The 27,791-nt window shown below is 44.5% G+C and overlaps 3 protein-coding genes across 3 annotated transcripts in view; all 3 read right to left on the reverse strand.

Moving 5' to 3' along the window:
* The window catches only part of LOC119654601, a 338,686-nt gene that overhangs the window by 218,685 nt on the left and 92,210 nt on the right, over positions 1 to 27,791 (reverse strand). The gene's annotated exons all lie outside the window — the stretch shown is intronic.
* LOC119654596 (zinc finger protein 77-like) lies at positions 5,872 to 8,523 on the reverse strand. Its single transcript, XM_038060065.1, has 2 exons — positions 8,114 to 8,523; positions 5,872 to 8,060 (listed from the first exon to the last, which is right to left on the reverse strand). The coding sequence occupies exons 1-2, from the start codon at positions 8,468 to 8,470 to the stop codon at positions 6,270 to 6,272; spliced, it is 2,148 nt and encodes a 715-aa protein (XP_037915993.1). The 5' UTR covers positions 8,471 to 8,523; the 3' UTR covers positions 5,872 to 6,269.
* Positions 15,407 to 27,444, reverse strand: LOC119656277 (zinc finger protein 709-like). The gene is made up of 4 exons (XM_038062703.1): positions 27,042 to 27,444; positions 25,703 to 26,980; positions 16,862 to 17,278; positions 15,407 to 16,807 (listed from the first exon to the last, which is right to left on the reverse strand). Exons 1-4 carry the CDS (start codon positions 27,375 to 27,377, stop codon positions 15,473 to 15,475), a joined length of 3,366 nt encoding a protein of 1,121 aa, XP_037918631.1. The 5' UTR covers positions 27,378 to 27,444; the 3' UTR covers positions 15,407 to 15,472.

Raw genomic sequence — 27,791 nt, forward strand, 5'->3', positions numbered from 1 at the left:
AGGCCAAAAGCTCCCCGTGGTGGAAGTCACTGAGCAATATGCGAGGAAACTCCTTAGCAGCGGGTGAATCTAAATCGGATGGGTAGTATGCAGTGCCAATGCGGATAGTCCCCATCAAATGCTACAGGTATCTGGACTATGGACACACGTCAGCAGCTTGCAAGGGACCGGATAAGAGAACATCATGCCGGAGACGTGGTCAAGTGGGTCATCAAGCGAAGACCTGCAATGAAAGCGAGAGCTTTCTCTGCAGGGATCGTGGCGTGTCTGGTTAAAGCGTCGCACACACTGCGGGCTCGGGACGGTATCCAATCTTCAGGGCGAAATTAGAAAGAGCTAGGGTGCGAACATCCGCATTTTTCAAATTAACATGCACCGAAGTGCAAACGCTTACCAGTTGCTAGCACAGTTCGCTGCGGAAGTAAATCCGGATCTAGTGCTAATTAGCGAGCAATACCAAAACAAGGACCCGTCCTCATGGTATCTCGACTTATCGGGCACCGTTGCTATCTGGATTCGGGACGACTTCGTGTTCTTGGCGAAGGCTGAGGGAATGGGTTTGTCTGGATCCGATGTTTAGGGATAACGGTTTTTAGTGTTTACCTGGCGCCGAACAAGATGATGCCGGACTTTCGGCGCCGGCTTGATACTCTGGAGGACGCCGTTTCGAGCACGGGAGGGGACGAACCCTGGTAGGCGGTGATTTCAATGCCAGTGCTCTTGAATGGGGCATGCTTCATTCAGACTCCAGAGGGAAACGGATTCTGGAAATGGCGGCGAGAACTAGCTAGCCCGAAGTAAGGTTTCAAACGATTCCAGGCTAGTTCTCTGATGACAGGGAGGTGTTTAGTTGGTAGTCCGACAGCGTACTGTTGCGGGAGTCCAACACTCTGTGCGTAAACGCATTCACCTACCCTACTCCCAAAAAAAAATATCTGGTGACGTGATCCTCTTCCGTGGATTCCGATCATATATATATATCATATATATAATCATCGTTTTCTTCGCTTGTTTTGTTCGCGACTCTCCTTGTGTTATCAACGGCTGCAGGCGGCATCACCTTCAGTGCCAGGCGGTATCATCTTGTTCAACATATCACTCGACGAATTAGCAGAAAAACAACGGGATGTCGGCAAGGAGATCTTCCGTCAACATACCAATTATAGGAAGGAGCCCAGAGAGCGTAGAACGCTACCATCACTAGTGCAGCGATTAAATCTCGCCCAGAAGTTGTGGGACGACTTCGAGACAACTGACAATATCATCAGGACCAAGTATGAATCGAGCACGGATCATCCATATTTCGATATGGATTATTATCAAGAGATCCAGAAGGCGAAAACGCCGACTTCGGAAAAACCTCAGGATCGAGCCCAACCTACTGCATCACATCCTAACCTATCAACAAACCAACCCTCCAGCATACGGACCAGCTGGGCCGCATCTATCGACAAACAGGAGTCGTTAATCAGGGCGTTGAAAAGGCTCTTAGTAATAACAGATACAGTATCTCGTTCGAAGACATATCTACAACATAAAATCAAGGGAGTCGAACGATATTCGACACAACTGGAGGAGTTACACTACAACATCTGGTAGACAGCAAATGATTCAGATGCATTGAGTACCTATGATGTCGATAATTAGTTCATCGTCAAACAACCCTGACGCTTGGGACAACGTCGCAACGTAACGTTAGTGCAACTCAATCGAACGTTACACTATCAACAAATGTCAGCCACTTCCGCCTTGGGACCCAAGACGTAGCCAAACGTCTACAGCTCCTGCATATTCCCGCGAACATGCACATTCAAGGAATGTGAACCCAGTCAGTATATCGATATTTGAACATGGAATATGCCTCGTAACCTCAAATTAGCCGACGCAGATTTCCATTCTCCCGGCTTAATCGAGCTATTGCTTGGCGCCGAAATTGTCTACTCCATTCTGGCAGTGGGTTGGCCCCTTGCAGAATACTCTGCTTGGCCGGACTGTAGCAGGCAGAGTTACTGGAGTCGTCGACGCTGAACCATTTTCTTGCAATTCAACTTCCTGCAGAATAAAAGTTGCAAGTGAAACCGAAAGCCTCACTCAAAGGATTGAACGATTCTGGCAACGCAAAGAGGTCGAGGATGGCAATCTCGGAATGACTTTGGATAAGAGAAAATATGGGCTCCAATTCAGCCAAACTCACAGAAGGAATGACATAGGTCGATGCATCGTAAAACTCTCTTTCTGCAAACAACCTGGGTTACTAGGCGGCTCCAGGAATATGGCCTCCAGTAGATTCTTTGCCTTGGAACACAAGCTGGACCATAACATCGAGCTTAAGCAATAATACGACCACTTCATGAACGAATACCAGCGCCTGGAGCACATGGAAGAGATAGACGTCAGGTCTGTTCCGCAACCATATTATTGCATGCCCCACCATTGCGTACTTAAACCAGAAAGCACTACCACCAAACCCCGTGTCGGGTTCGATGCATTTGCCACCAAGAGTTCTGGCATATCATTGAATCAAATTCAACACGCCAGGCCCAAAATCCAGGATTACCTGTTTGCAGTGCTCATTCGCTCTAGGATGCCGAGGTTCGTCTTCACGGCCGACATAGAAAAAATATTTCGCCAGATCATAGTCGACGAATCCGATCAAAGGTTCCAGTAGATTTGGTGGAGAAACAACTCAGAGGAGACCTTGAAGTGCTATAAATTGAAGACCGTCACATACGACACAACATTGGCATCATATCTGGCCACTAAGTGCCTTCAGAAACTTGGTGAAGAGCGAATGCAAAAACACCCCTTAGCAGCAAAAGCGTTACACCAGAACTTCTATGCCGACGACGTGATCCCCAGGTCCGATTTCTTGTCTGCCGCTCCAGAGAAACAATCTCAGTTGCAAGCTCTCCTCCGTGAAGCCGGTTTCAGCCTCAAAATGAAAATTGAAAGTGTTAGATGCATTATACCAAGGAGTAGCGGGAAAACGAGGTTTCATTTCAATAAGAAGTTTGAAACATGTTGTAATAACAGGGCAAACTGGGAGAGTGTTGCAGTAACCTACGCCTTAAACCAACAACTGGTTACCAGGTACACTGACGGATCCGTCAAAGCAGATGGACCGGGCGCCAAGGTCAAGGAATCAATGAGTAAGCACGCTAGCAAATATACGTCATAAATGGACCTCCTTTTACCTCGAAAAGGACTATAGTGGGCACAACATTCCTAATCTAACCGACAGGCAACATGAATTCCAAACTGGTATGGGAATGCCTTAACAAACTGAACACGCTCGGGTCGCTTAACAAGATCTGGATACTCTGGGTTCAAAGCCAGAGTGGGTTAGAAGGCAATCAGGCAGCGGACAAGCTGGCCAGGAAAGGAACAAGGCCGCCAGTATACGGACCAAAGCCCTGGATCAATGGCGGTGTTCAATCTTTGCGCTAGCGGTGTCTCCACTATTGATCTCAACGTTAGCGGTTAGGTTATCTGAAGTATCCTCTTTATTTGACACATTACCACTCTGTAGGGTGTGTCCCAGGATTCTACGCCGGTTTCCTGCCGAAAGTTTTTAAAACTTCAGCTTTACTTTCTTTGATCGCTTTTTGCAGCTTGTGCTTTGTCCAATGTGCTAAGTCTAAGAGCTGTTGTCTTATTTCTCAGTTGGCATGCTTCCATCACGATAGTGTGGGCAGTCCAATGTGGTGCCAAAGGCTATCTCGTCCTGAAACCCCTTTCAGATTTCAGAGAAAGTAATACCTGTGGAGTACAAAATATATCTATATATACATATACACTTGAGAGCGCAAGCGCGAGTAAATAGAGAAGAATTGCTGTCTGAGAGGAGGGCCCTGACACGTTGTACCACCGCTCTCCCAACGAGGAATTACGCGTAGCAAAATTTTTTGTCAATGGATTGGGATGGAACAGCGACTTCTTCAGCCTGACGCGTGGTATTTTGATCATATGAGGGATTAGCCTGGGCTACCGTTGACGTAGGGGAGAAATTTACGGGAGGCAGGGGAATATCGTGGAGGAAGATGTAAAAAAATTTAGGGCCTAGGGTGAAGCCCGATGGGACTTCTCAGTCTACAGGGAAAAGTCGATGGAGCGAAGTCCGTCCAACCATGCGTGGCAAGTTCTGTTGGAGAGGAAGTCTACAAGTATTCTAAATAAGGAGAGGGGGCAACTAGTCTGGATTAGCTTAAATAGAAGGCCCTCTTTTCAGACTGAATCGAATGTTTTTTCAAGGTCTAATGCGCAGGCTACAGTGCATTTTCTGTTTTCCGGGTGATTGAGGATGTGGTCTTCTAGATAGAGTTCGATGGATCTGAGGTTGTCGAAGCCGAATTGATACTCTGTTGAGGTGGGTTAGTAAGATGCGTTTGAAAATTTTGCCAATATCGGATACTAGAGGGATAACCCTGCCCGTTATTCAGGCAGTTGTTGAAGAGAATAGCGAGACGTTCACTGATGGTGGGCGCACACTTCCGTAGAATGAAGTTGGAGATACCGTCAGAACCCGATGATTTTTAATTCTTAGACCGGATGATTGCAAGTTCAACTGTTTCTTGGGAGGTAAAGAAGGGGACAAACGGGTCGATTCTGACTATGTAAGCCGGGCGGCTGGGAGAAAAGGGACGTAAATAAAACCCTTCCAGACTCAACATTTTATTGTCGAGAGTAGGGGCGACTACCGAGTTCCAGATCGGGTCCGCGGGCGATCAAGCTTTGAATAAGAAGTTGAAGCAGTCTACGTAGCCAGCTACTTTTTTCTCAGGGGAGTGGAACTGGAGATTTCTTATTTTTATCGGGGAATAGTTGTCAGGTTAGTAATCTCGTATTTTACGGTTTTGTCTATGTTCTTAATAACTGAATCCAGTTCCCTGGTAGCCAAGCGATACAAAATATTGGCCAGATAAAACGACTTTTACTACTATCTTTAACTACCGGCGGGCTGGCCGGTTCGGCTGATTTCAAAGTTCCGGGGCATGCGTGGGTCGCTCGGGGTGGTGCTCGTTGTCGGCGAGGAGATGATAACAATTTTTCTTTGCCGGTGCCTCAAAGTTCGAGATAACAGAAGCCGTTTGTTTCCGTTTGCGACCGACTTATCTGAGGCTAGTTGGAATTCGTCTCGAAGTCCATGAATATCATTAATCGAGGAATTTACTTCGCCATTCCGGACGTCCGGCTGGTCTCCTGAAAGGGAGTTCTGGTCGTCGTCAATGATGATGAGTGGACAGACTTCGCGGGCTATGTCTTCGGCCGTAAAGACTTTTTCGGCCGGATGAAAGTGTTGTGTGATGTTGTTAGAAGTGACCTGTTTATAGACGGAGATGGTGTCTGCTGATTGCGCGTCCTTAACTCACAGGGATTTGGCGTCCCTTGAATAAGGGTGGGTTCCGCACTCGCGGCAAGAGGCCTGTTCCGATTTCAACTTTGCTTTCAAGTAAAGCACTTGGACCTAATTTCCGGACACAAGCGAACTTCTCTGGGACCCCTTTCTTGGAAGTCGCATCCACCTCATCAATGTCAATATTTTTGTTCCTCCTCCTTTCTCCCCCTCCATGGTGAAAATTATGCAAAAACCTGGGGGAAAATTATGCGAGCTTCCTTTTTACCAGGTCCTGGGAAAACCGATATTTCCCACACCCTCCTTCCCTTTCTTGGAATCAAGAAGTCCTGAGAAAAGTAGGTTGTCCTAAAAAGGATTATTTTGAGAAATTGAGGAAAAATCTGCTCCGTAATTAAAGGAATTGATTATTAATGTCAAGCTAGCTCCATCGTTGATATAGACAGGAATAAGCCAAGGGTTACCGCAGGCTACATGCTACCGAGAAGAAAAACTCGGGGATTGTGACTAGCAAAGGAAATGTTTATTGACTAAAATGAACCTTTGTATCATATATTGCCTAGTCATGAGAAGATTTTTACAATAAATAAAATTATTTTATTATTTATGAGGTTTCCAGTGTGAGTAAAGTCCAGGACATTGAATGCCTTACCGCCAACGTTACAAGGATATTACTTAAGATCGGAATAGGATTTGTCGCGGCCTACGCCTTAGAAAGCGTCGACAGTCAATATCACAACTGAAGGGTCATTCAATTTATGATCCTTAGAGTATCTTTGCAAGATCTCTGCAAACGCCACATTTGAAACTCTCAATGTCCTTGTGCCGTTTCACTGCGATCATCGAGCTGCATATTGCTTGCCGCACTCCTCCACAAATTGGCGGCCACAGAAAGTTCTTTCTGGTGATTTTTAGTCTAGAGATGCGTGCGAATGTGTATAGCGAGTTTTGGCAATTCTGGAAACTCTTTTGAACAGTACGTGCATTTATAAGGGGGTTTGCCTACTTGCGGCCCAATTTCCTTTTTCTGGGGGGCATTGAATTTGACTTGTACAATTTTTCTATCACTACCCCTAGGATGGATGCTTTTAGTATGAGCTTGCAGAGTCTCCAGACTGTCAAAGGTTTCGGAGCAATACTTACAAAATCTTCTGATTTGTCGCGGACTTAGTGCTTCTTCGCCGTGGTGCCTCTTGATATGGACGCGTAAGGATCTGCTATGTCTATAATGGCGATCACATAGTTTGCACGCGTAATTTTTCCTTGGTTCAAGCAATGAACTTTCATCCTCGTTTTCGTCATCTGATTCATCTGCTTTCAACTCGCTTAATGCCTCAGGACCATGGTCGACTCCGACGTGGGAGAGAAACGATCTACGGTGCTTATACGAACGGTTACAAAGTTTACAGTAGAATTTTCTTTTCACAATCATGACCGGATCAGCGTTTTTATTTTCGTTGGGATTTTCCTTTTGGGTTTCTTGCTTGTCGGTTTCATTTTGTGGCGGACATAGCGCCTGTTCCCCGTGGTACTTCTTAATATGGGCTTCCATAGATCTTTGATAACCAAACTTGTGGTCACATATCGGGCAAGTGTAGTTTTTCTCTGATTCAATCGAATAAGTGTCACTGTCGTCCTCGTTAGATGAGTCATTTGCCTTCAAATCCTCTTCAGGGTATGATTGAGAGATGAGTTTTAACGCCTCAGCACCATGGCTTGCCCCGACGTGCGAGAATAACGATCTAGTGTGCTTATACGAACGATTACAGACATTACAGTAAAATTTCCTTAATCTAGGCATTATCGATTCGCCGTGGTATTTCCTCACATGGATACGCAGGGATCCTTTAAGCTTATAAATGCGATCACATAGCTTGCAGGGATAGATTTCATCTGGATCAGAGGAGGAACCTTCGCTATCTTCCTCGGCACTCGAGCCTATAAGGTTCGATTCAGAGATTAGCTTTTCCGCCTCATCAGCATGCTCGGTTTCAACATGGGAGTGAAACGATCTTCTGTACTTAAACGAGCGTGTACAAAGTCTACAATAGAACTTTCTTTTTATCTTTCTTTCCTTTCTTTCGACTGTGTTTGGCTGTAGGTTTTCTTGTACTTTGGTTTCATTTTGTGGCGAACACGTTGCCTCTTTTTCGTGGTACGTCTGGATATGCGTCTGCAGGGATCTTTTATGTCTAAATCTGCGGCCACATAGATTACAATCGTGGTTTTTCTCTGAATCGAATGGTGAACTTTCGTCATCTTCCTCCTCTTCATTTGGATTCAAGTCTTCTAAAGTGTTCAGTTCAGGATGGAGCTTTAACGCTTCATCGCCATGTTCGTTCTCGACGTGGTAGCGTAGCATTCTCCTGTACGTAAAGGAGCGAGTACAAAGTATACATCTGAATCTTTTTCCTTTAGATAACTTCGATTTAATAGCGGCCTTTTGTGCTTGCAGTATCAGTCTGGTTCTCATGCGTCTGGTTATAATACCATGGGCTACCCTGGCGTGTTCAACGTAACTCTTATATTTGTCGTATGACTTTCTACAGAATCTGCAGGAGATGAACATATTCGTTTCATCTGATGTTTGTGGCTTTTGATTGGTGGCTTCAACACCCCCTTCCACGCTTTTATCTGCAATTTCCGAACCATCCAACATATCTTCCTCATCCCTTTCTTTTTTTATGGATGCTTTGCCAAGTAATATCTGCAAATCTTATTGACAATCAAATGAACCATAGAAAATCTAGTTGAATTCACCTGTTCTGTGAAAGGTCCTCCCACCGACGGTGAATTGCTCAAGGTATCCTGGTCATTGCATTCAGCAACAGCATCCCCAGGGTCATCGTATATATTTTCGGTGTTTAGTTGAAAGTGGGCGTCCTGTACATGGGCTTGAAAAAGCTCTGAATTCGGAAAACAATTCGCACAGATTGAACAAACAAACGTGAAGCTCCCATTGCAGCCTAAGTAAACTTCACCACACCTTAAATCAGTAGCTTCAGGAAGATTAAGATCCTCCTCTCTATCCGAAGGTTCCTCCGAGAAATCAACATCTTCAATGTCTAATTCTTCTTTAACGAAATGGGAAGCACTTTCCCCGCATTCCGAGTCCATGATTAAAAATCTATGCTTCGCCTCCACATCCAAGTTTTGGCACTCTGGCACTAATGTCAAAGTGACATTTTTAGGGGAATCGGACAGACAATTGTTGTTGTCTGTCTGGATCATAGCCTAGATAAAATGCAGCTACCACAGTTAAAACGTACGGAATTGTGAATGGATTGAGCAGGCGCAGGACACAAAAGTCCTAAAGAAGGAGAGGGAATAATCTTTGTCAAATCGCATTGATAAGATAGGGATGAAAACAACATGTCAGATAATGCAGCAAAATTGATTAACTAACTACCCAAAGCTAGATACTTTTATAAGCGAATAAAAGTATGGCAACAGAATGGTGATCGTCCTCCCTGCACCGGAGAAGGTGCTAATAGGACCCCAAGCCAAGGTGGAACAGCATACGCCGAGGGCTGCGTGGCCAATAGGGAGCTTGGTCTTTAGTATGCGAACTCTGAATACCTTGGGCACTTTCAGTTTCAAATAAGACCCTTACCCTTGGTGGCCGGACCAGCCAAGGTGGATATTCTTCCCAGACTACTCGTGGGGCCAAGACATAGACTCAATTTAAAAAAAAAAAAAACAAAAACCGGCAACAGAAGAAGAGAGGTTGATGCTAGGCGCATCATTGGAGGACGAGCTGCTGGCCCCCAGCCAAGAGATAGTAGCCGCCGAGAGCAGTACACTCGGTACCAGCCGTAGCACCGTTGTGCTGAAACCAAAGGCAGGGACCTCCCGGAGCAAGGCGGCAGACGGACTAGTGCCTTCCAGCGTGGAATCCACTGCCATCAAACTGGGTGTAGCGAGTACCAGACATAGTACTACTAGCCCGAAACCCTCAACGTCGGGGGATCCCTCGAAAGTGAAAGCCGACATGAACCTCGGTCGCTGGAAACCGGCTAAGAAGCGAAGGTCCGCTGGTGTCCTGCTCAAGAGCCTGTACCAGAAGGCCATGCATATTCTCAGCAAGATTGTTAAGAATAAGGAGGTCGGTACTGTCGACGAGCGGGATGAAAAAGACCTCGCTAAATACCAGGCGATTGTTGACCAACGCCTGGCAGATGAGTAGAAGGCGAAGCCCATCGCTCTGAAACGCAATCAACTTCAAGATGAGGTCGAGCAAGATAAGAAGCGAAGCAGAGTGGGCAAGAGCTCAGATGCTAAGCACCATCCGAAGAAAATTGCGCAGCAACAGGCAGCGGACGGCCACGGACTGCGAAGCCCTTCACAGGCGTGGCCAGGAGCCACTTACATGTGGCGCTGGCGGATGATAATTCTGCTAGCGACAAACTAGCGCCGGACGTGTGGAGCAGTGTTGAGGCCAGGCTGTCGGGGATGGTCTATGAGCATCTCCTGGACACCGAAGGCAAACACACTTGACTTATCCTCTGCTTTGCTTCCTCCCAGGTGGTCCGTGGGTCCCATGTTATAGCTTGCGTGAACCAATTCTCTAGGGACTTTCTCGGTTCGGGCCTCGCTAAGATCAGCGACGCTTGGGAGGACGTAAAGCTCAAGGTCATCCCTTACGACGCTATTCCCAGGAGACCGGTCGTTCTCATCTGGTTGCCGAAGATCCGCATGGATAAGCTCGTCCAATTCCTCCGCCTTCAAAACCTCAGGCTTCCCATGGACGACTGGGTTATTATCAAGGAGGAGGAACCTCAGACAGGAAGGAGTCAGGAATGCAAAGGTAAAACTGTTCCGCTCGGGACGATCGACGAGCTGTTGGAAGAGATGAAAATCGACGGTCCGCCGGGGCCTCACGACGAACCCCCCACGCAAGCAGATCATGCTGAGGGTAACACAGATAAATCTGCATCACACGAAGTGTGCCTCGCCTAATCTGCTTGTCTTCTTCTTAGAGGCAGACATGGACTTCGCACTAATACAGGAGCTCTGGGTCGGAGGCGACCGAACCATTAAAGGGCTCCAAAGCAAATATTTTAATTTATTCCACAGCACAGGAAACGCTGATCAGGATAGACCTAGAGCATGTGTTCTCGCGAGGAAGAGTCTGCACACTTTTCCGTGTTCAGACCTGAGTTCCAGCGACCTAGTCGTGGTCAAGCTGGAGTAGGCGGGGGCAGAGAACGTATATGTTTCCTCGGCTTACATGAATCACGACCGGTCAGCTCCGCCAGAAGAACTACAACATCTGACGAACACCATAGCAACAAAGAAAGCCAACCTGTGATAGCCTGCGACGCCAATGCAAGGTATACGCTTTAAGGCAGCTCGGTAATCAACGAGAGAAGTGAGTCATTCTTTGATTTTATTATTACTTCAAACCTATCGGTATGTAACAGGGACAGTACACCAACCTTCCATTTCCCCTACTCGGAGAACTGTGACGGTTGGGAGAAGGTCCTTGACATCACCCTAATAACTGACAATAGGATTCTTAATGTGGAGGACTGGAGAGTGTCTGACTAGAGATCCTTCTCTGATCAGAGTTGGATACTCTTTAGTCTAGATCTCGCCGAAGAGGTCTCCAAACCCTTCAGAGACTCCAGAAGGATCGACTGGAGAAAGTTTGATCAAGTAATTAAGAACAAACTCTCCGGTGCGCAAATTGGTACGATTGGCATGACAGACGAACTGGAGTCAAAGGTCGGGGCTCTGGAAAAGGTATTCGATACCGCCTTTAAAGTCTCGTGCCCTACTAAGTACAACAAAAAGACACTGCCGTGGTAGAATGAAGATCTTTGCAGCCTCAGGAAGCTGACCAGAGAAATCTTCAACAGGCAAAAATATTGGCAGCTATACAAGGACTGCCTGAAAAAATACAAGTCGGACATCAGGACCGCCAAGTGGCGGTCTTGGTTGGACTATTGTCAGAACGTCGAAAGTACCAGTGAATAAGATTCTGTCCAATTAGCATCCTTTCTTAAAAAATCGGAAGGCTCCTGGACGGAATCTTCTAGCGAAACCTTGAAGCTGCTGGTTCAAACGGTTATGAGTCCGCGAAGGACTTTCGACCAATCAGCCTGAAGACCCTAGAGCGCGTGCTGGACATTCACTTAAGGACGATTATGGAGAGAACGCCTTTCTCTAAGTCCCAGCAAGCCTATCTCAAAGGAAAACCCACAGAAACCGCTCTCCACGAGGTAATTGGCACGGTTTAGCGGTCGCTGCAATACAAGCAGTATACCCTAGGAAACGACGGGAGGGTTGGAGAGCTGCTTTCCTTCGTGAATGCTACGGGCTGGCTCTGAAGATCCGAGCCGACTAGGCTCTGTCTCTCTGCTCTCATAACAGCAGTCACGATCTTAGGAGTTTGTGGCATCCAAACGGCGAACCACAACACTAATTCGGCTCTTCGGAGCGGCCACTGATACCTACCTACCTAACCATATCTTTGCAAAAAGCCTACGGTGGTACACATACTTCCCTTCCAACACAAAGTACAAAGAAGCTTTTGGGAAGTAGGAGGTTGGGTTGTTTATCGTATCCGTGATTACAAAATGCTTCAAATGCCTAAAGTTTGGACACTTGGCCAAAAACGTTAAAAATGAGGAGGATCGCTCCAAGCTATGCAGGAGATGTCAAGCTGAAGTCCATATAGCGAAGACCTGGAAAAAAATCTTCCTGTATGTTCTGCAGAAAGGATCAAACAAAAGACGCTACCACAAAACTGACAGTAATAAATGTCGAGCGATCAGAAGGGACTAGAATAGACTAGACTACTAGAATCATCATGAAAGTAATACAGGTAAACCTCAATCACAATGATTTCTGATGGCTCGGGATTTCCTCGAACAAACTGTATTAGGCGAGATAGGGGACGTCTATTAACGAGCCGTATAAAATCGAAAATAGTGCATGGATTCATTAAAGCTGAAATTTAGGAAACAAGCGTTCGAAGAAGTCGAAGAGCAAGCAAAGGTTTTGGCCGTACACACTCGATGTTATTTGCGGTGTCTTCAAGGCATGACCCACCGAATATGGAAGCAGGTATACCAACATCAGAGGTCATAGGTTGCCTAAAACGTTTGGATTTTTAGGAAAAGTAATCGCGAATAATGGTGAGTCAAACACATATGGGTTCTATAATTGGCGTCATCTTTGTCAGCTATTTCCTTTTGCATAAGATAAGGTGATGAGCTGACAAAAAATTTACATATAGTGATCACCAGACGGTAATGTTTGAACTCAGAGATCACAGGGAGGCGCACAGGTTTAAAATGAAAGGATAGCTTCTTCGACACAGATGTGTTTGACTTGATAATGAGTCCCGCCAGCATAAATCAAGGATCAACAGAAAAGTTGCCCAAAAGTCTAATTTAGGCCGCTGTCAACGCCGGCTATGTAACGATCCCGATAGTATTCAGCAATAGAGGCTCGCCTTGCCACTGGTGAAACGACGAAATAAAGAAACCCAGGGCAAAACAGCCGTCGAGAGGAGGACTGGATTTCTAAGAACAGCTCACTTCAGACAAGTGGGGCAGGATCTGCAGAAAGCAATCAAAATGAGTCAAGGCTTTAAAATCCTTTGCAGATAAGCTGACGAGAACCCCGGGAGTGCAGCCTAGAGAATGGTGATGTCTAAAATAAAGGGGAAAAAGATACCACCGATAACCTATCTGATAATGTTGAAATCAATAGTCGAAACACTGTTCCCACAAGGATTGAACTTGAGGCAAACGGAACAACCAATTCACAGATCATTCCTAGTATCACCGATGATGAATTCTTCAAAGTGTTTAAGAAAATAAGGGACAAGAAAGCGCCGAGACCAGATGGCATTCCAAACAAAGCAGTGAAAACTACGATTCGCACGACACCAGACATGTTCATACAAACCATGCAAAATTGCCTCTACGAAGGGATGCTCCCTAAAAAATAGAAACAGCAATGCTTGGTATTGTTACCGAAAGGAAATTAATGACCCGAAAATGCTCTCCCATATAGTACTATATGCCTTCTGGATACGATGGAAAGAACTCTAGAGGAAAAAATTTCCAACAGATTCCTGGAGGCAGCTGAGAACGAAAGAGTTCTATCAGATATGCAGTTTGGTTGAAAAGGGCTGCTCCACCGTCGATGCAATAAGAGACGTGGTGGACATCGCAGTTGTTGCTATAGAAGGCGAGGGGTGGCGCCGCGAATCAAGAGTCCTGCAAGGTAGTCACGTTGGAAGCAAGAATGTCTTCAACTCAATAAACTGATCGTTCATCAAAATGTCGAGAACCATAGTGCCTAGCTACTACCGTGTTTCAACAGGCGTCCTTCAGGAATCGATGTTGGGTCCATTTTTCGGGAATATAACATATGAGATGGGGTCTTATGCTTGCCCTTACCAGAGGGAGTAAAAGTGGAAAGTTTCCCACGGAATATCGTTCTCTCGAGTCATAAGAACGGTCTTACTCTATGCTACATCTGTATATACGTTAGTATTAACACCTAAGGAAATCAGAAAGAGCCTGTCGTAGTCAGACAAGATATGTACGTTGAGGGTGATTAGTAGCTTTGGAAGGATCTCCAACGACGATGCATTTAATCACAGCTGGTTTCTCGTCGGTACACGAAGACATCTTGGCTGAGGTAATGTCACGAACCTACGCCAGGAGAACGACAAACGAAGACGATATGAAAGTTATCAAGACCGAGTAAAGGACAACATCAATGGTTAGATGGCAAACTCGATGGACTAGCTTACGCAAAGGACAATAGACACATAAGGTGATTCCAATCATCGATAGACAGTTACTAGTTAACGCAATGACTTAGTTGGTCACAGCAGCTACTGTAAGTACCTATACACGTTTGGCCAGGCCGAGTCTGCAGGATGTCCAACTTGCTCAGGCCAAGAAGAAGACAGAACATGCATTGGGTCAACACTATCAACTAATGGAGATTTCCGTTATGAAATTGCTTCACGCATTAACGCAACCTGGATGAAGTGGCGTTCCACAACTGGTGTTCCTTGTGATCGACGTATCAATGAACGTCTCAAATCTAAAATTTACCGCAATGTCGTCCGTCCTGTCGCTCTCTATGGTTCTGAGTGTTGGCCAACTATAAAAGACAATGAACGGCGTCTTGCGGTAATGGAGAGGAGGATGTTGCGTTGGACTAGTGTCGTGACACGTCCGAAATGAGGATTCCGCGATCGTTATGGGGTTGCACCGATCGTGGAAAAATTGCGAGAGATGCTTCTTCGATGGTATGGTCACGCAATTCGCGCTAACGAGAATTCACTTGCCAAGATTGGTCTGAACATCGAAGTCGATGGTAAACGACCAAAAGGCAGACCTAAACAACGGTGGCCTGATGCGCTGGATGGGGATTTAAAAGCCTCAAGATTGCACCCAGATCAGGCATTCGATAGAGCCAAATGGAGAATCCAATCACGACGAGTCGACCCCGCTTGTGAACTGGACAATGGCTGAAGAAAAAGAAAGAAGAAGATGCAATATACTTATGTATACGTTTCGTGATGTGGAGGATTAATATTCCGAACGTGCGTCCCTAGTGGATCACATGCTACCATCGGAGCACGGATAGCAGGATGTAGTGGAACTTGTAACAAACGTCTAAAAAGAGATCCGTATCCTGAAAAGTAAAGGACAAGGATAAGAGAACAATTTCTAACCAGTCCCCTGAAGTAATAGCTAACGACAATTCCACAGAATGAGCGGTTGAAGTGTGGTGCACGGATGTGGTATAGTATATATCTGATGACCTTTGAAGATTCCATATCAATGGCTGAGCTAAAAACAGAGCAAAACGCTAATCCCTGCTAATTAAGCGTTGATCAGATTTTGAGAAAGGTCGGCAAGTCCATTGTAGAGTTTGGCATGGAATTGATCCTTTTTCGAACCGTGACAGAAGCATCACATGGCGCTCATTGAAACATTCATTTGGGGTAAACTGGTACTACCAAACCAAAGGAACTCATTAACAAGGATACTCAATAGCAAAAAAATTACAAAATTTATCAACAAGGATATGCATTTCTGTACCATGCATCGCTTAGCCTAACATTTCTTAAAATTAAAACTATTTTATTTCTCCATGAGACTTGCGATGTGAGTAGAGTCCAGCACATTGGGCAAATGCCTTCCCGCAAGTATTACAAACGTATTTCTTAACATCGGAATGGAGTTGCTCGTGTACCCTTAATGCTCTTCGTCTTGGGAATCGTTGACCGCAAATATCACAACTGAAGGGTCGTTCCGAAGAATGTGCCGATTTATGATCCTTAAGCATGTGTAATGTATAAAATGTCTTACTGCAAACATCGCATTTGAAATTCTTGATGTTTTTATGCCGTTTCAGGTGATCATTGAGCTTATGCAGGGATGCATACTGCTTCCCGCACTCCTCGCATTGATGGAGTTTTTCACCAGTATGGGTTCGTTCGTGACGTTTCTTTTCACTACTCGATACAAATCGTTTACCACAGAATGAGCAGGAATGGTTTTTGATTTGAAGATGCATCCGGATGTGTACGGCGAGATTTGATGAGTTTGAAAATCCTTTCGAGCAATGCGGGCATTTATAGGGGCGCTCGCCTGTGTGCGTGTTAATATGTTCTTGTCGGGTGGCTCTGCATTTGAAGGCCCTCGAACAATGAGGACAAACGTACTTTTTATCACCAGGATGGTCGCTTTCAATATGAATGTCGAGAGTGTCCTCATCGTTAAATTCTTTGTCGCAATATTTACAAATTGTTTCACTTTGAGGCGGACCCAGCGCCTCTTCTCCGTGGTCGTTTTTAATATGGAAGCGCAGAGATCTTTTATGTCTATAGATCCGGTTACACAGATTGCAGGGGTGATCTTCCTCTGGTTCCAGAGGTGAACTTTCGCCGTCTTCCTCGTAAATGGAATCTATTGGCTTCAAATCTTCTACAGGTTTTGGTCGGGGGATGAGACTTAACGCTTCATCACCATGGTCCGTCCTGACGTGGAATCGCAACGACCTTCTGTACTTATATGAGCGATTACAAAGGGCACAGCTGAATTTTTCTTTTTCAGCCATAACCGAGTCGTCGTTTTCATTTTGGACTGAGTTTCCCTCTTGGTTTTCTTGTACTTCTGGGCTGACCACGGTATCTTGTGACGATTTTCTAGCTTCACGTCTCAATTTGTTTCTCATGCGTTTGGTTAAAATACCATGAACTTTCCTCGCGTGTGCAAGGTAGGACCTATGGTGTATGTAGGTCTTTCCACATAATCTACAGGAAATGAATGTCTTTGCTTCATCTGGTGTTTGTGAGTTTCGATCCTCGGCTTCAAGGTTCCTTTCCCCGTTTGTATATGCAATTTTTGAATTTTCCACTTTAGGCTCCTCCCCATTTTCATCTTCCATGGGCGTACTGGTCAACAAAACCTGCAATTCTCACTAATAATGAAAAAGACCACACAAAATGAGCTGCAAAACTACCTCTTCTGTGCAAGGTTTCCCCATGAACGGTGAATGACTCAAGGGATCCTGTCGAATACTTTCAACAATCCTATTCTCGCCGGCATTGCCTCCTAGTTCGGTATTGAATTTAAGATGCAGGTCCCGGATATGAGTGCCAAAGACCTCCAAATCCGCAAAATAGTTGGAACAAATTGAACACACAAACGTGAAGCTACCTTTGCACCCCAGGAACACTTCACCACATTTCGCATCAGGCGAAGCAAGGATCATCTGGTTCCCTTCCGATTTCAGAGGAGTTTTCGCTTCCTGAATGTCTTCCACATCGAATTCTTCCTTAACAAGTACCTCATCTGGTTGTCGATTTGTTGACTGTGATGCATTATCCATTTTTGTTGGTGGAAACTCCATGGTCAAGCACTCATGTTTTGATTTACTCTAGAGTTGTTTACAAAAAACGTCAATTTGACGTTTTGGTGCACTGACAGACGGACAAATGAATCGGCGTGCGTGGTTGCAACACGGATGCCAGTTGTTACCAAACTATCTTTCCTTCGCGAACGAGAAGGGGGTTTAGAAATTCCACAGAGGGAATGAACTCATTTGGTTAAGGGGGTCATCCCGTGTGTCGGGTTGGAGAAATCGATTTTTTTTTTGCATGAATTGTATCTATATATAGTGGAAAATATGTGGGCAAAGGGATTTTCCGATATTCCGAGTCCTTGAGAAATTACAGGGTTAAACAGGTAAGGAGTTTGCAGCCGCGCCTAAAGTACTCGATGAGAAAGAGCATCGAATCTTTTTTTACCTGTTAGTTTTTTACCTGAGCCTTATAAATTTGAACACAGGTATAAATATAAAAAGATGAAAAACCAATCAATTGTCTAAACTTATTAGCTGTTTGGAATAAAAAGGATAATCCAGTCTAGAGTGAGCACTGAAAGGTGTTCAAGTTATACTCAGTTATATTTTGTTGTAAGTATTGTGCTGTTTGTGTGTTCAGTGATTTTTTTAAATGGATCGTACGAAGGGAGATCGCTTTAACGTTCAACGTTATGCTCGCACTAAAAAACGAGTATTTCATGGGAATCGATAGTTATCAGAGAAGAAAAAGGACTTCGTATCAATATCAGCAAAGAAACTTTTAGCAAGCATGAACATGGATGTTCCAATTGCGACAAGTTTTGTATATTGTATATTGGATTTTGCTGGAGTTTTCTCCGGTATTTCTGCAAATTTCTGCAAATAATAAAATATACGTAGTAGTAAAAAAGGAATACGTAGGACATGTTGAGAAAAGAATGGGAACGCGCCTTAGAAATGCAAAGAAGAATCACAAAGGCATTGGTGGAAAAGGGGCTGGAAAACTTACTGATAAGGACCTCACTACATTTCCTGGGCTGGCTATTCGTTGACACGGAAATTCGATAGAAGGAATGAAGCAAGAAATTTGAGAAACTTTCTTCCATAAATGTTCTACAGACGAGAATCCTCAGCATCAAAATTGTCCAGTAGGCGAGGACAGTTGGTGCAAATGGCGCCAAGTGGAAGCTAAAGGAGAACTGGATAGTTTCCACCACGAGAAGGCACCTTTGACTGAAGAAGTTTAAACAGTCATGGAACCAATCTATGAAGATTTGTCACGAGATGATCTCTTGAATAGATGTTTAGGAGCAGAGACCCAGAATAACAATGAGCCGTTAAATGCATTGATCTGAACTTTCGGTCCTAAACACCTTCATTCTGAGCCGAAGGTCGTAGAAATAGTCACTTTTCTGACTGTAATTATTTTCAATGAAGGATTCAATAGCATTCTCAAAATCCTAGTGACAATGGGATGTTAAGTTGGTCACATATGTCAGGTTTATGCCGACCGCCGTAATGAAGCGCGAATTTGGCGGTCCGAAAGACGATCGACTGACCTCGCTAAAAGAGCCAGAATTGAAACCAGAGATCAACAATCGGCCTTACAAGACTTTTTTGAAGAAACGGAGGGTGCTCTCTATGGAACAGGTACAGCAGATTAATGGTGAGTTAAAATTTTACTGTTGATAATCACATTTAAATTTTCAAATGCGTTTTTCTCGAAACTGCATCTTGAAAATCGGCTGCCACCATAGCTCAAAATCTATCCAACCAAATTCTTTGAAATTTTCACAGCTTCTTTAGTACATATTTCTACGGTCCGCAAACTAGGATAATTACAATCAGACTGGTAATTTTTTTTTATTAATAAAAATAGCCGTAAAAAAACACCAAAATCCAAAAAATTAAGTTGAAAAACCCACAAAAAATTTACCTTTTAATATTTTCTAATTATCCTAGTTTCCGGACCGTGGAATATTGTCCACATTAAAATTCCGTTTAGTTTTTTTCCCTCAGATGAACACAGCGCCCTCCAGCGTGGCAGCAGAAAAACACCTTTTTTGGAGATGGGTGCATAAATTAACACCTATTCCGAAAATTAGCAACGAAATCAAGCTGAAAAATTTATCACATATACTAAAGATATCAACAAACATATGGTGAAAAAATCACGTTTCTATCTTTATCGTCCTTCAAAACAATTTTTCAAAAAACGGCAAAAAAAATGGCCTTCACACGGGATGACCCCCTTAAGAGTAATCATATAAAATTAAAGTCCTTCCTCTCTATTTATCCGAACATCTTGGGGGAAGTTGAAGAACATTTTCAGAAACCGATAGTGATGATGCGGAGAGTCGTAAAGAGAAAATCTGGGCCAGGGTAAAGGTTATGCGGGTTTTTTCCTTTAATAAAGTCTTTATTCTATAAAATTTTGTTGAAGAATTGAGGGATTCCTAAGTCCGCCATCCACTTAATGGCATGGGTACTGCCTATTAGATATACTGTGGCCTCACCTCTGCCCTGGGAGCAGCGTGACTGAAGTGATTACAAAGTGGTATGAATTATAACGAACACAAATCCACCTTGTAAATTTTTAGGCCTAAGCCGGGCGAAGCTTGAGTATAACTCAGCATTTCCGAGATGTTTTGCGACAACAACCAACGCCATGTCGTCAGCGTAACCCACCACTGTGGCCTTCCTCGGAAGAGGAAGATTAAGTACATCGTTGTACATGATTTTCCACAATAGTGGGCCCAATACGGAGCCCTGCGGGACACCCGAGGAAACAACGTGCTCCTTGAGTCCGTCATCAGTATCGTACCAGAGCCTCCTTCCAGTTAAATAACTTTCGACGATAACAGCAAGATAGGCGGGAATAACAACCTTCACTAAGGATTTGCGTAATAAATTCCAATTGGCCGAATTGAATGCATTTTTCACGTCCAGGGTTACTACCACGCAGTAGTTGCTGGTACTACCCTTTCAGTGGATTGTATCTTCGGCCAAACCAGTAACCAATTTGATGGGATTTGATTTGATGGGGTCAATGATTGATCTGGCTTCTCGGAACCCATACTGCCGATCTGAAAGGCCGCCTTGGCTCTCAACAGCCGGGAGTAATCTATTATAGATTACCCGCTCTAACATTTTCTCCACAGTGTCCAAAAGACATATAGGTCGATTTGAGGATGGTTCGCTTGGAGATTTACAGAAGTACTAACTTCTGCCGCTGGAAATATCTCCTTGGACATGCACGCTTCGAACAACTCAGCGAACATGTCCGGCCTGAATTTCACAGCAAGCTTAAGGGCCTTATTCGGCACTCCGACCAGGCCCGGCGCTTTATTGCCTCCTATTCTACCGCAGATCTCCAGCAGCTCGCCTCTGGTGACCGGCGGAATTTCCGTCACATCCAGAGGTGTTTGGAATGTGTCGGCGATCTCCTTTTGCTGGGGGAATAACCCTTGGATGATTTTCACCAACAAAGAGGGTGGGACACGTGATCTGCGGAGATGAACGGCCTCTGAATCGTCTCATCTCAAGCACTCCCTCACGGGTTTGCGTCCGCTTCTGAGCAGAGCTCTTTAAAGCATTTCCTCTTGCTTGGCTGGATGATGCGTTTGAGGGTTTTCCGGGCTGCCTTATAGGCTCACTCTTTCTGCTCCAGATCGACTCTACCTACCGCCCTCTGAACTGCTCTTCTGCCTCGGTGGCAGGCTTATCGCAGGCCGGTCAGTTCATCGTTCCACCAGTAGTTTGGTCTTCTACTGGGAAGTGAGCACCTCGTAGGCATGGACGCATCACATGCTTTGGCGATGCATTGAGCCAGATAGACGACTTTTTCCATAGAGGCATCTGCTTTATCAGGTTGATCTAATCACACTTCTATGAATGCGAGGCCTATCTAACAGCTTTGTTGCAATAAGGGCTGCAGCGCCCGAGTTGTATAGCACAATCCCACTTTAGAGCTTACAAGGAGCTCAGCCGTGATATGGGCACAATCATAATGAAAATCCTGTCAACCACAAATAATCGTGCCGAGAACACACCTCTTAGAAGTTCTCCTGGCGAGGCTTCATGGCAAGAACCACTTCAAATCACTTCAAATGAGCCCCTTGCAGACTCGGATCTGATCGCCATACTAGGCCTCAGAACATTCAACTATTGCATCCACAACGCACAACAAGCCAATGTGAGTACAGCCAGCTCCACCATTTTGAGGTTTTCCTTTGGCCATTTCTTGTTGACTCAGCAGACAGGGTTGCTGTCGTATCTACTTCCTTGCCACCTCTGAGCGCCGGCCGCCTGTACAGTCGGAATTAACAGACAAGCCGGACCTCACATATGTTCTAGTCACCGGTTGCCTATGGACTGTTCAAGAATAATTGACAGGGGTGTCGGAGCATGTAAGGCTGGCTTTAGTGATTTTTCACTATAACTAAAGCAAATTACGGCATATTGCGAGTATGGGGCCTTTTGGGGCGATTACTTAATGAACGATCTCTTCAAACACTCCTTACGAGAAGTTAGCTTATTGCAACGTGCTACCTTCACAGAGAGATACAAAATTGCGCATGATCTAAGTTGGGCACACTCCCTAGAATACAATCAACTAACGGACAGTCCTGACGAATAGGAAGTAGAAAAAAGGGCGGAGTAAGGACGAGGTCAGTGTCCTTGGAGCCTGAAATATAAATTTCAATGAACAAAAAGAATAGTAGGGCGGCGCATACAATTTTTCGCTCGGATCCAGGTTTTTTGCGGGCCCGCATTTTCTGTAGCGTCTTGCTAATAAGCTAACCCGACTGACGAATATCCTCTAAACTTTCAAAGTCTTTCAAGTCTGTTAAATTGGTCAATCGCGTCATAAATCATCATACAATGGGAGAAGCAAAATAACTCGAAATAGAGCCACCCGCCCATTAAGAGCGTTATTCAATGACACAGATACGCAGACGTCATAGCTGGCACCACCAGCTAACTTCAACCAACGACGAAGGGCTGCGCAGAAGGGTCTTGTAACAGCTGGAACCGACTGAGACCTTTGTAACACATGTAGAAATTGCGACAGATTGGGAACCTGAAGAACCAGCAGAGTATACCTGATCAAAATGACTAGGTTGAAGCAAAGGACTTCATTATTTGAAACCAGAAGCGCGACTGCGAATTTCACAGCTATTGCTCAGGGTCCACAGCTTTCTCGATAACGTGCTGCTTCCAATCTCGAGTTGCTGGACACATCTTTAGAATGAATGAGGATATATCTTATGAAAAGTATCACCAGGTCCTCCGTCGATTTCTTGAGAAACCTTTATTAGGTTTATTAGGATAAATATGTTGACACCGGCAACACTCCGCTTGATAAATACTATTTCCACTGCTATATAGACACCAACGAACCATATAAGAACATCGAGAATACCTTGATTTTACCGTATGATCCGATGCCTATTACCCGACAGTTCGCTTTTTTTGGCTACGGATGTGAGCTCGACAGGTGCGGTGCTTTAACACAGATTAGGGAATAACAGCGGCACTCACAGATAATCAAAGATACACTCGTCACTGGTTGAGCGATCCAATCAATATTTTAACTGCTTACAATGTCGTAATTTAACCCTTTTACGTGCGGGATTTTAAGCACGTTAAAATGAATATAACTGGCTGCTTCACCTTCGCACCCAAGTCATGTGCTCCATGGATAATGCCTGTCTCCGCAGTTACCATCGAGGCGCAACGAGCTCCACTGGAGATATCCTTGAGGAGCCTAAGAGCCGAAAGGTATAGGCTTCACAGGTACCTGTGCCCGGAAATATGTCACTGACCGTCAGTGACGCTGCGTTCGAAGTAAATGTAATAACGTAAATCATCACAGCCGATATAACTACCGTTCTCGATGATACCTTGGCGATCTTATTTGAGTTTTTGATAACAGACTGCAATTCACTGCATCTCATCATCCCGCCCATAACAATCAGGCTTAGCGAAGTGCCCGGACCATTAAGAACCACCTTAAAGTGATACCAACTATATCGAGTAATTCCAATTCCAACGAACTCTTGCTTTGCTTCAGAACAACCTAAAAACGAGTATACCTCAAGTGCTGATAATTTCTTGTGTTCGTCTCGGGCCTTAAAGCCTTTTAGGTAATTGTTTCTGGTTTGCATGCCTTTACGGTTATATTCTGAAAGGAATGAAAGATGAATCTTTTTCGGAATACAGACGTATTCGGCTAAAGCCCTGTCTATTCGACCGTCACTGTTTCGTCATCACACTCTCTCCCAAGAGAGGACCTTACAATGTCATGTTCAAATCGCTTTTCATATTTATGGTTTCGGTGGAAGTTGAGACTGACCTTGTTCGCTAAGGAGATTGCGGGTGAGGAACAACGTTCATCCACTCTAAGAAATCTATCTGTGGTAGACCTACCCCCGGTTGCTGTTTTATTGTCATTCTTGCTACCAGTTTGAACCGCTCCCAGCCGGTTCGGTAGCACGTTCTCCAACAAAGTGGTCCACGTTTTGGGCTAATGGGATCTGAAATATGAACGGAGGAATCGCTGTCGATTCTTCAAGAGATATTTTCCTAACCCTTGGGACCCTTGACTGTCAACTGCGGAAATTAGTTGGTATCTGGGAATGAATCCGTGGTTGGACAAAAATGGAAAATCTTCCTTGACTACATAAACTAATGTCTTGGTAACAGCAATCAACTCGGAGCACGGAGCTGGTAAAAACACTGCGCCAGAGTTTGCCACCTAAACCTATGCTAGTTATTTTTTTCCTCCACATTTGATCCAAGAACTCCAAGGATGGATTAACAAATTTGATAGTCAACAAGGCCACTTATCTGCTCGTCGAAACCAGCCTTCTGAACGGAAATCGGATGATAGCAGGGATGGCCAACCGGGACGTTCCCGAGACTCTGGAGGTGGAGGCTATAGTTTCTATAACTGAGGAGAAAAGGAACACCAGTGGCAGGGCTGTTTGAGAAAGCGACGCCAGTTACGAAAGACGCTCTCCCCACCTCAAAAATAAGGACATGGTACGGACAGTCCAGATATCTTTCAAATCATGAACACCATCATTTAAAACTGCAACAATACAAAGCGAGCCCGAGATTCATAGAAACGACGAGAAAATTGACGATCGTGCCAATCATTGGGATTGGCTACCACATTGCTACTGTCGTCCAATTCGACCGCTTCAATCCTATTCTTTTGCTCTTTCAAAAATATAAAAAGGAAAAGGTTCGTAACCAACAAAACTTGAAGATAATATCAATAAAACTAGGGGACGGTAACTTGTTTTTCTTTAGCCTTTGTCTGGTTCAGAAGCGGGGTTAGTCCGTCTTGATCAATTGCGCCATTTGGCCCGATCAATTCTCTGGCGAGAATACTTTGAGCCGATTGCAACTGAAGAATGTTCTCATCCCTTACTTCGGGGAAAGCCACAGGACCTGACGACATCGCATCTGAGCTCTGGAGAGCGAAGAGCTGGGACCCAACACTGTGGCTCAGTAAATTCTTTAATCGGGTTATTCAGGAAGGTAGAACACCATCTGACTGGCAAGAAAGTACCACTGTTCCAATAAGGAAAACGAAAGAGGGTCCAGCAGAATGTTCAAATTACCATCCGATCCAGATACTATCCCTCCAGTGGCAGTGAGATGCCCAGAACAGAGCGATTCAAACACCTCAGTTTAACGTTATCAGCCAATGGAGAACTGCGTTATGAAATTGTTTCACGTATTAACACAACCTGGATGAAGTGGCGTTCTATAAATGCTGTTGTTTGTGATCGACGTATCAATGAACATTTCAAATCTAAAATTTACCGTAATGTCGTCCGTCCTGTCGATCTCTATGGTTCTGAGTGTTGGCCGAATATAAAAGACAATGAACTGCGGTAATGGAGACGAAGATGTTGCGTGACACGTTTTGATCACATCCGAAATGAGGATATCCGCGATCATTATGAGGTTGCACCAATCGTGGAAAAATTGCGAGAGAGGCGTCTTCGATGGTATGGTCACGCAATTCGTGCTAACGAGAATTCACTTGCCAAGATTGGTCTGAACATCGAAGTCGATGGTAAACGCCCAAAAGGCCGACCGAAACAACGGTGGCCTGATACGCTGGATGCGGATTTAAAAACCTCGAGATTGCATCCACATCAGGCATTTCATAGGGCCAAGTGGCGAAACCGATCACGACGAGCCAACCCTGCTTGTGAACGGGACACAGGCTGAAGAAAAAGAATTATCTAAAATGGGTGCAATGGCGGAGGTCTCAAACCATCATTCAGTGTATCAAGCCATCAATGTTTCGCTCGGCCTTTTCGTTGTTTCCCATCAACTCCGATGATTAGCAGAGATCAATTTCAAAAATACTTTACAAACCAGATTAGAAAAAAAGCTGTTTGGATTTCATTTAAATTACTTTATTCTTGGCTATCACAACAGGTACTGCTGTTCACAACAACCAAATTCAGTTTACTTGACGATTTCTCCATGAGTTTTCCTATGCGAATAAAGTCCGGCGCATTGAGCGAACGCCTTTCCACATGTGTTGCAAACGTACTTTTTCACTTTCGAATGGAGATTTGCATGTTGCCTCAAAGACTTGCGCCTGGGGAAGCACTGTCCGCACTCTGTACACTCGAATGGCCGAGCCTCCGAATGTCCGGCCATATGCTCCTTTAAAGCGGTTGAGGTAAAGAACGCTTTGTCACACACTTCACACTTGAATTTTCGAATGTTCTGATGCCGTCGATGATGATGTAAAAGCTGAGTATGTGTCAGGAAACGTTTCCCGCACTCTTCACATTGGAATGGTTTGTCGCCGGTGTGTCTTTGCTCGTGAATATTTCGTTCGGTACTTTGAACAAATAATTTCCCACAGAATTGGCATGAATACTTTTTGATCTTCAGGTGAGCGTCTATGTGCTTTTTGAGATTGGAGGACACAGAAAATGCCTTAGAACAATGCGGACATTTATAAGGACGTTCGCCAGTGTGGTTGTAAATGTGAGTTTGACGACCATTGGGAGTACTAAAGTATCTATCACAAAATGGGCAGGGATATTTCTTGTCTCCTGAGTGTTTTTCATCCATATGTGTTTCTAGTTCCTCTCTTCCTTCGAATCCTTCACCGCAGTATCTGCATTGAGTTTCGTTAGGAATCGGACTCAGGCATTTATAACCATGAACTGCTAGAACATGAAACCGTAGGGATCTTTTATGCCGATAGATTTTGCTACATGAATTGCAGGAGAAAATCTGACCACTTCCAGCACTATCGCTATCACCCTCCTTCTGGAGGACCTCGTTAGCTTTCTTTTCCAGTTTGTCTTTCATTCGCTTTGTAAGGATACCGTGCTCTTTTCTGGCGTGCGCGAAGTATGACCGTTTGTGTCTATATTTCGCGTTACATAATGTACAGGAAAACATTTTCTCTAGCTTCAATGACGCTAATGATTCATTAGCTCCTTCGTCAAGGTCCTGGTCATCTTGGTGTTGATCCATTTCTTCATCAGACGGTTGTTCATCATCGCTTAGGGTTTCGAGGTTCTGGTCGTCCTGGTTTGGCGCCGCGTCTCCATCGGACGGTTGATCATCATCGCTTAAAGTTTCGAGCTCTTGGTCGCCTTGGTTTGCTTCCATGTCACCATCGCTTAGCGTTTCGAACTCTTTTTCATTTAATACTTCCAAATCTACACAGTCCTCGTCCTTTAAAAATTCTAATTCTACTGAGTAAATGTCATCCTTAGAATCCTGTAACACATCAACTTCTTTGAACATTTACAGATATACAAAGGAATGAGGGATGCCAAACCTGTGAAACTTCCCCGTCGCTATTAGCCTCCTGAAACGACTCCTCCACCAAAGGACACTGTTCAGTATACGTCTTAGGATTCAAATGTTCACTGCGCACATGATTGCCGAAGTCTTCTAAGGTCTCGAAATTATTCGTGCATAATATACACACGAGGATAAACTTTTGATTATATTCTAAAAGTATCTCCCCACATTTTGTATTGGGTTCGGTGTCAGGACACAGATTGTCTCCCAGTTTGGCGCTTGCTATGAGGTATTTCGGCTCGTCCAATTCGCTTATGTATTTCATTGGTAGAGCGCTGATGTCGTCGTACACTATTTCTGATGAAGTCATAATTTTGATAAATAAGTACTCAAGCGAATCACAGACTATACACCATGGCGGGCTATTGGAAGTTCACTGTTTTGGTTAGTTGTTTTGACATTGGCAAGCAGATGATCTGCTGAGTACGTTCAAAAACGTAAAAAGAAACAGATGATTCAGTTTACCAATGGAAATGCTGTTTAAGGGGTCTTTCTCATTCAAATATTGTCATCTGCAACTAAGCATATCTCCGTTGGGAAGAAAGTTGTTGAATTATTAACTTAGATATACGTGAGTGTCCTTGGCGAAACGTCAAAATCAATTTTGAAACAGCTCAAAGCATTAGCTTTATGTCTCGGATTTCAAGCATTCAATTTTTCCGCTAGGTTTAGCGATCATCAAGGGGCTCCAAAGCAAATATTACAATTTATTCCATAACACAAA

This window comes from Hermetia illucens, chromosome 4, assembly GCF_905115235.1.
Source record: "Hermetia illucens chromosome 4, iHerIll2.2.curated.20191125, whole genome shotgun sequence".
In the NCBI taxonomy this organism is placed as follows: domain Eukaryota; kingdom Metazoa; phylum Arthropoda; class Insecta; order Diptera; family Stratiomyidae; genus Hermetia; species Hermetia illucens.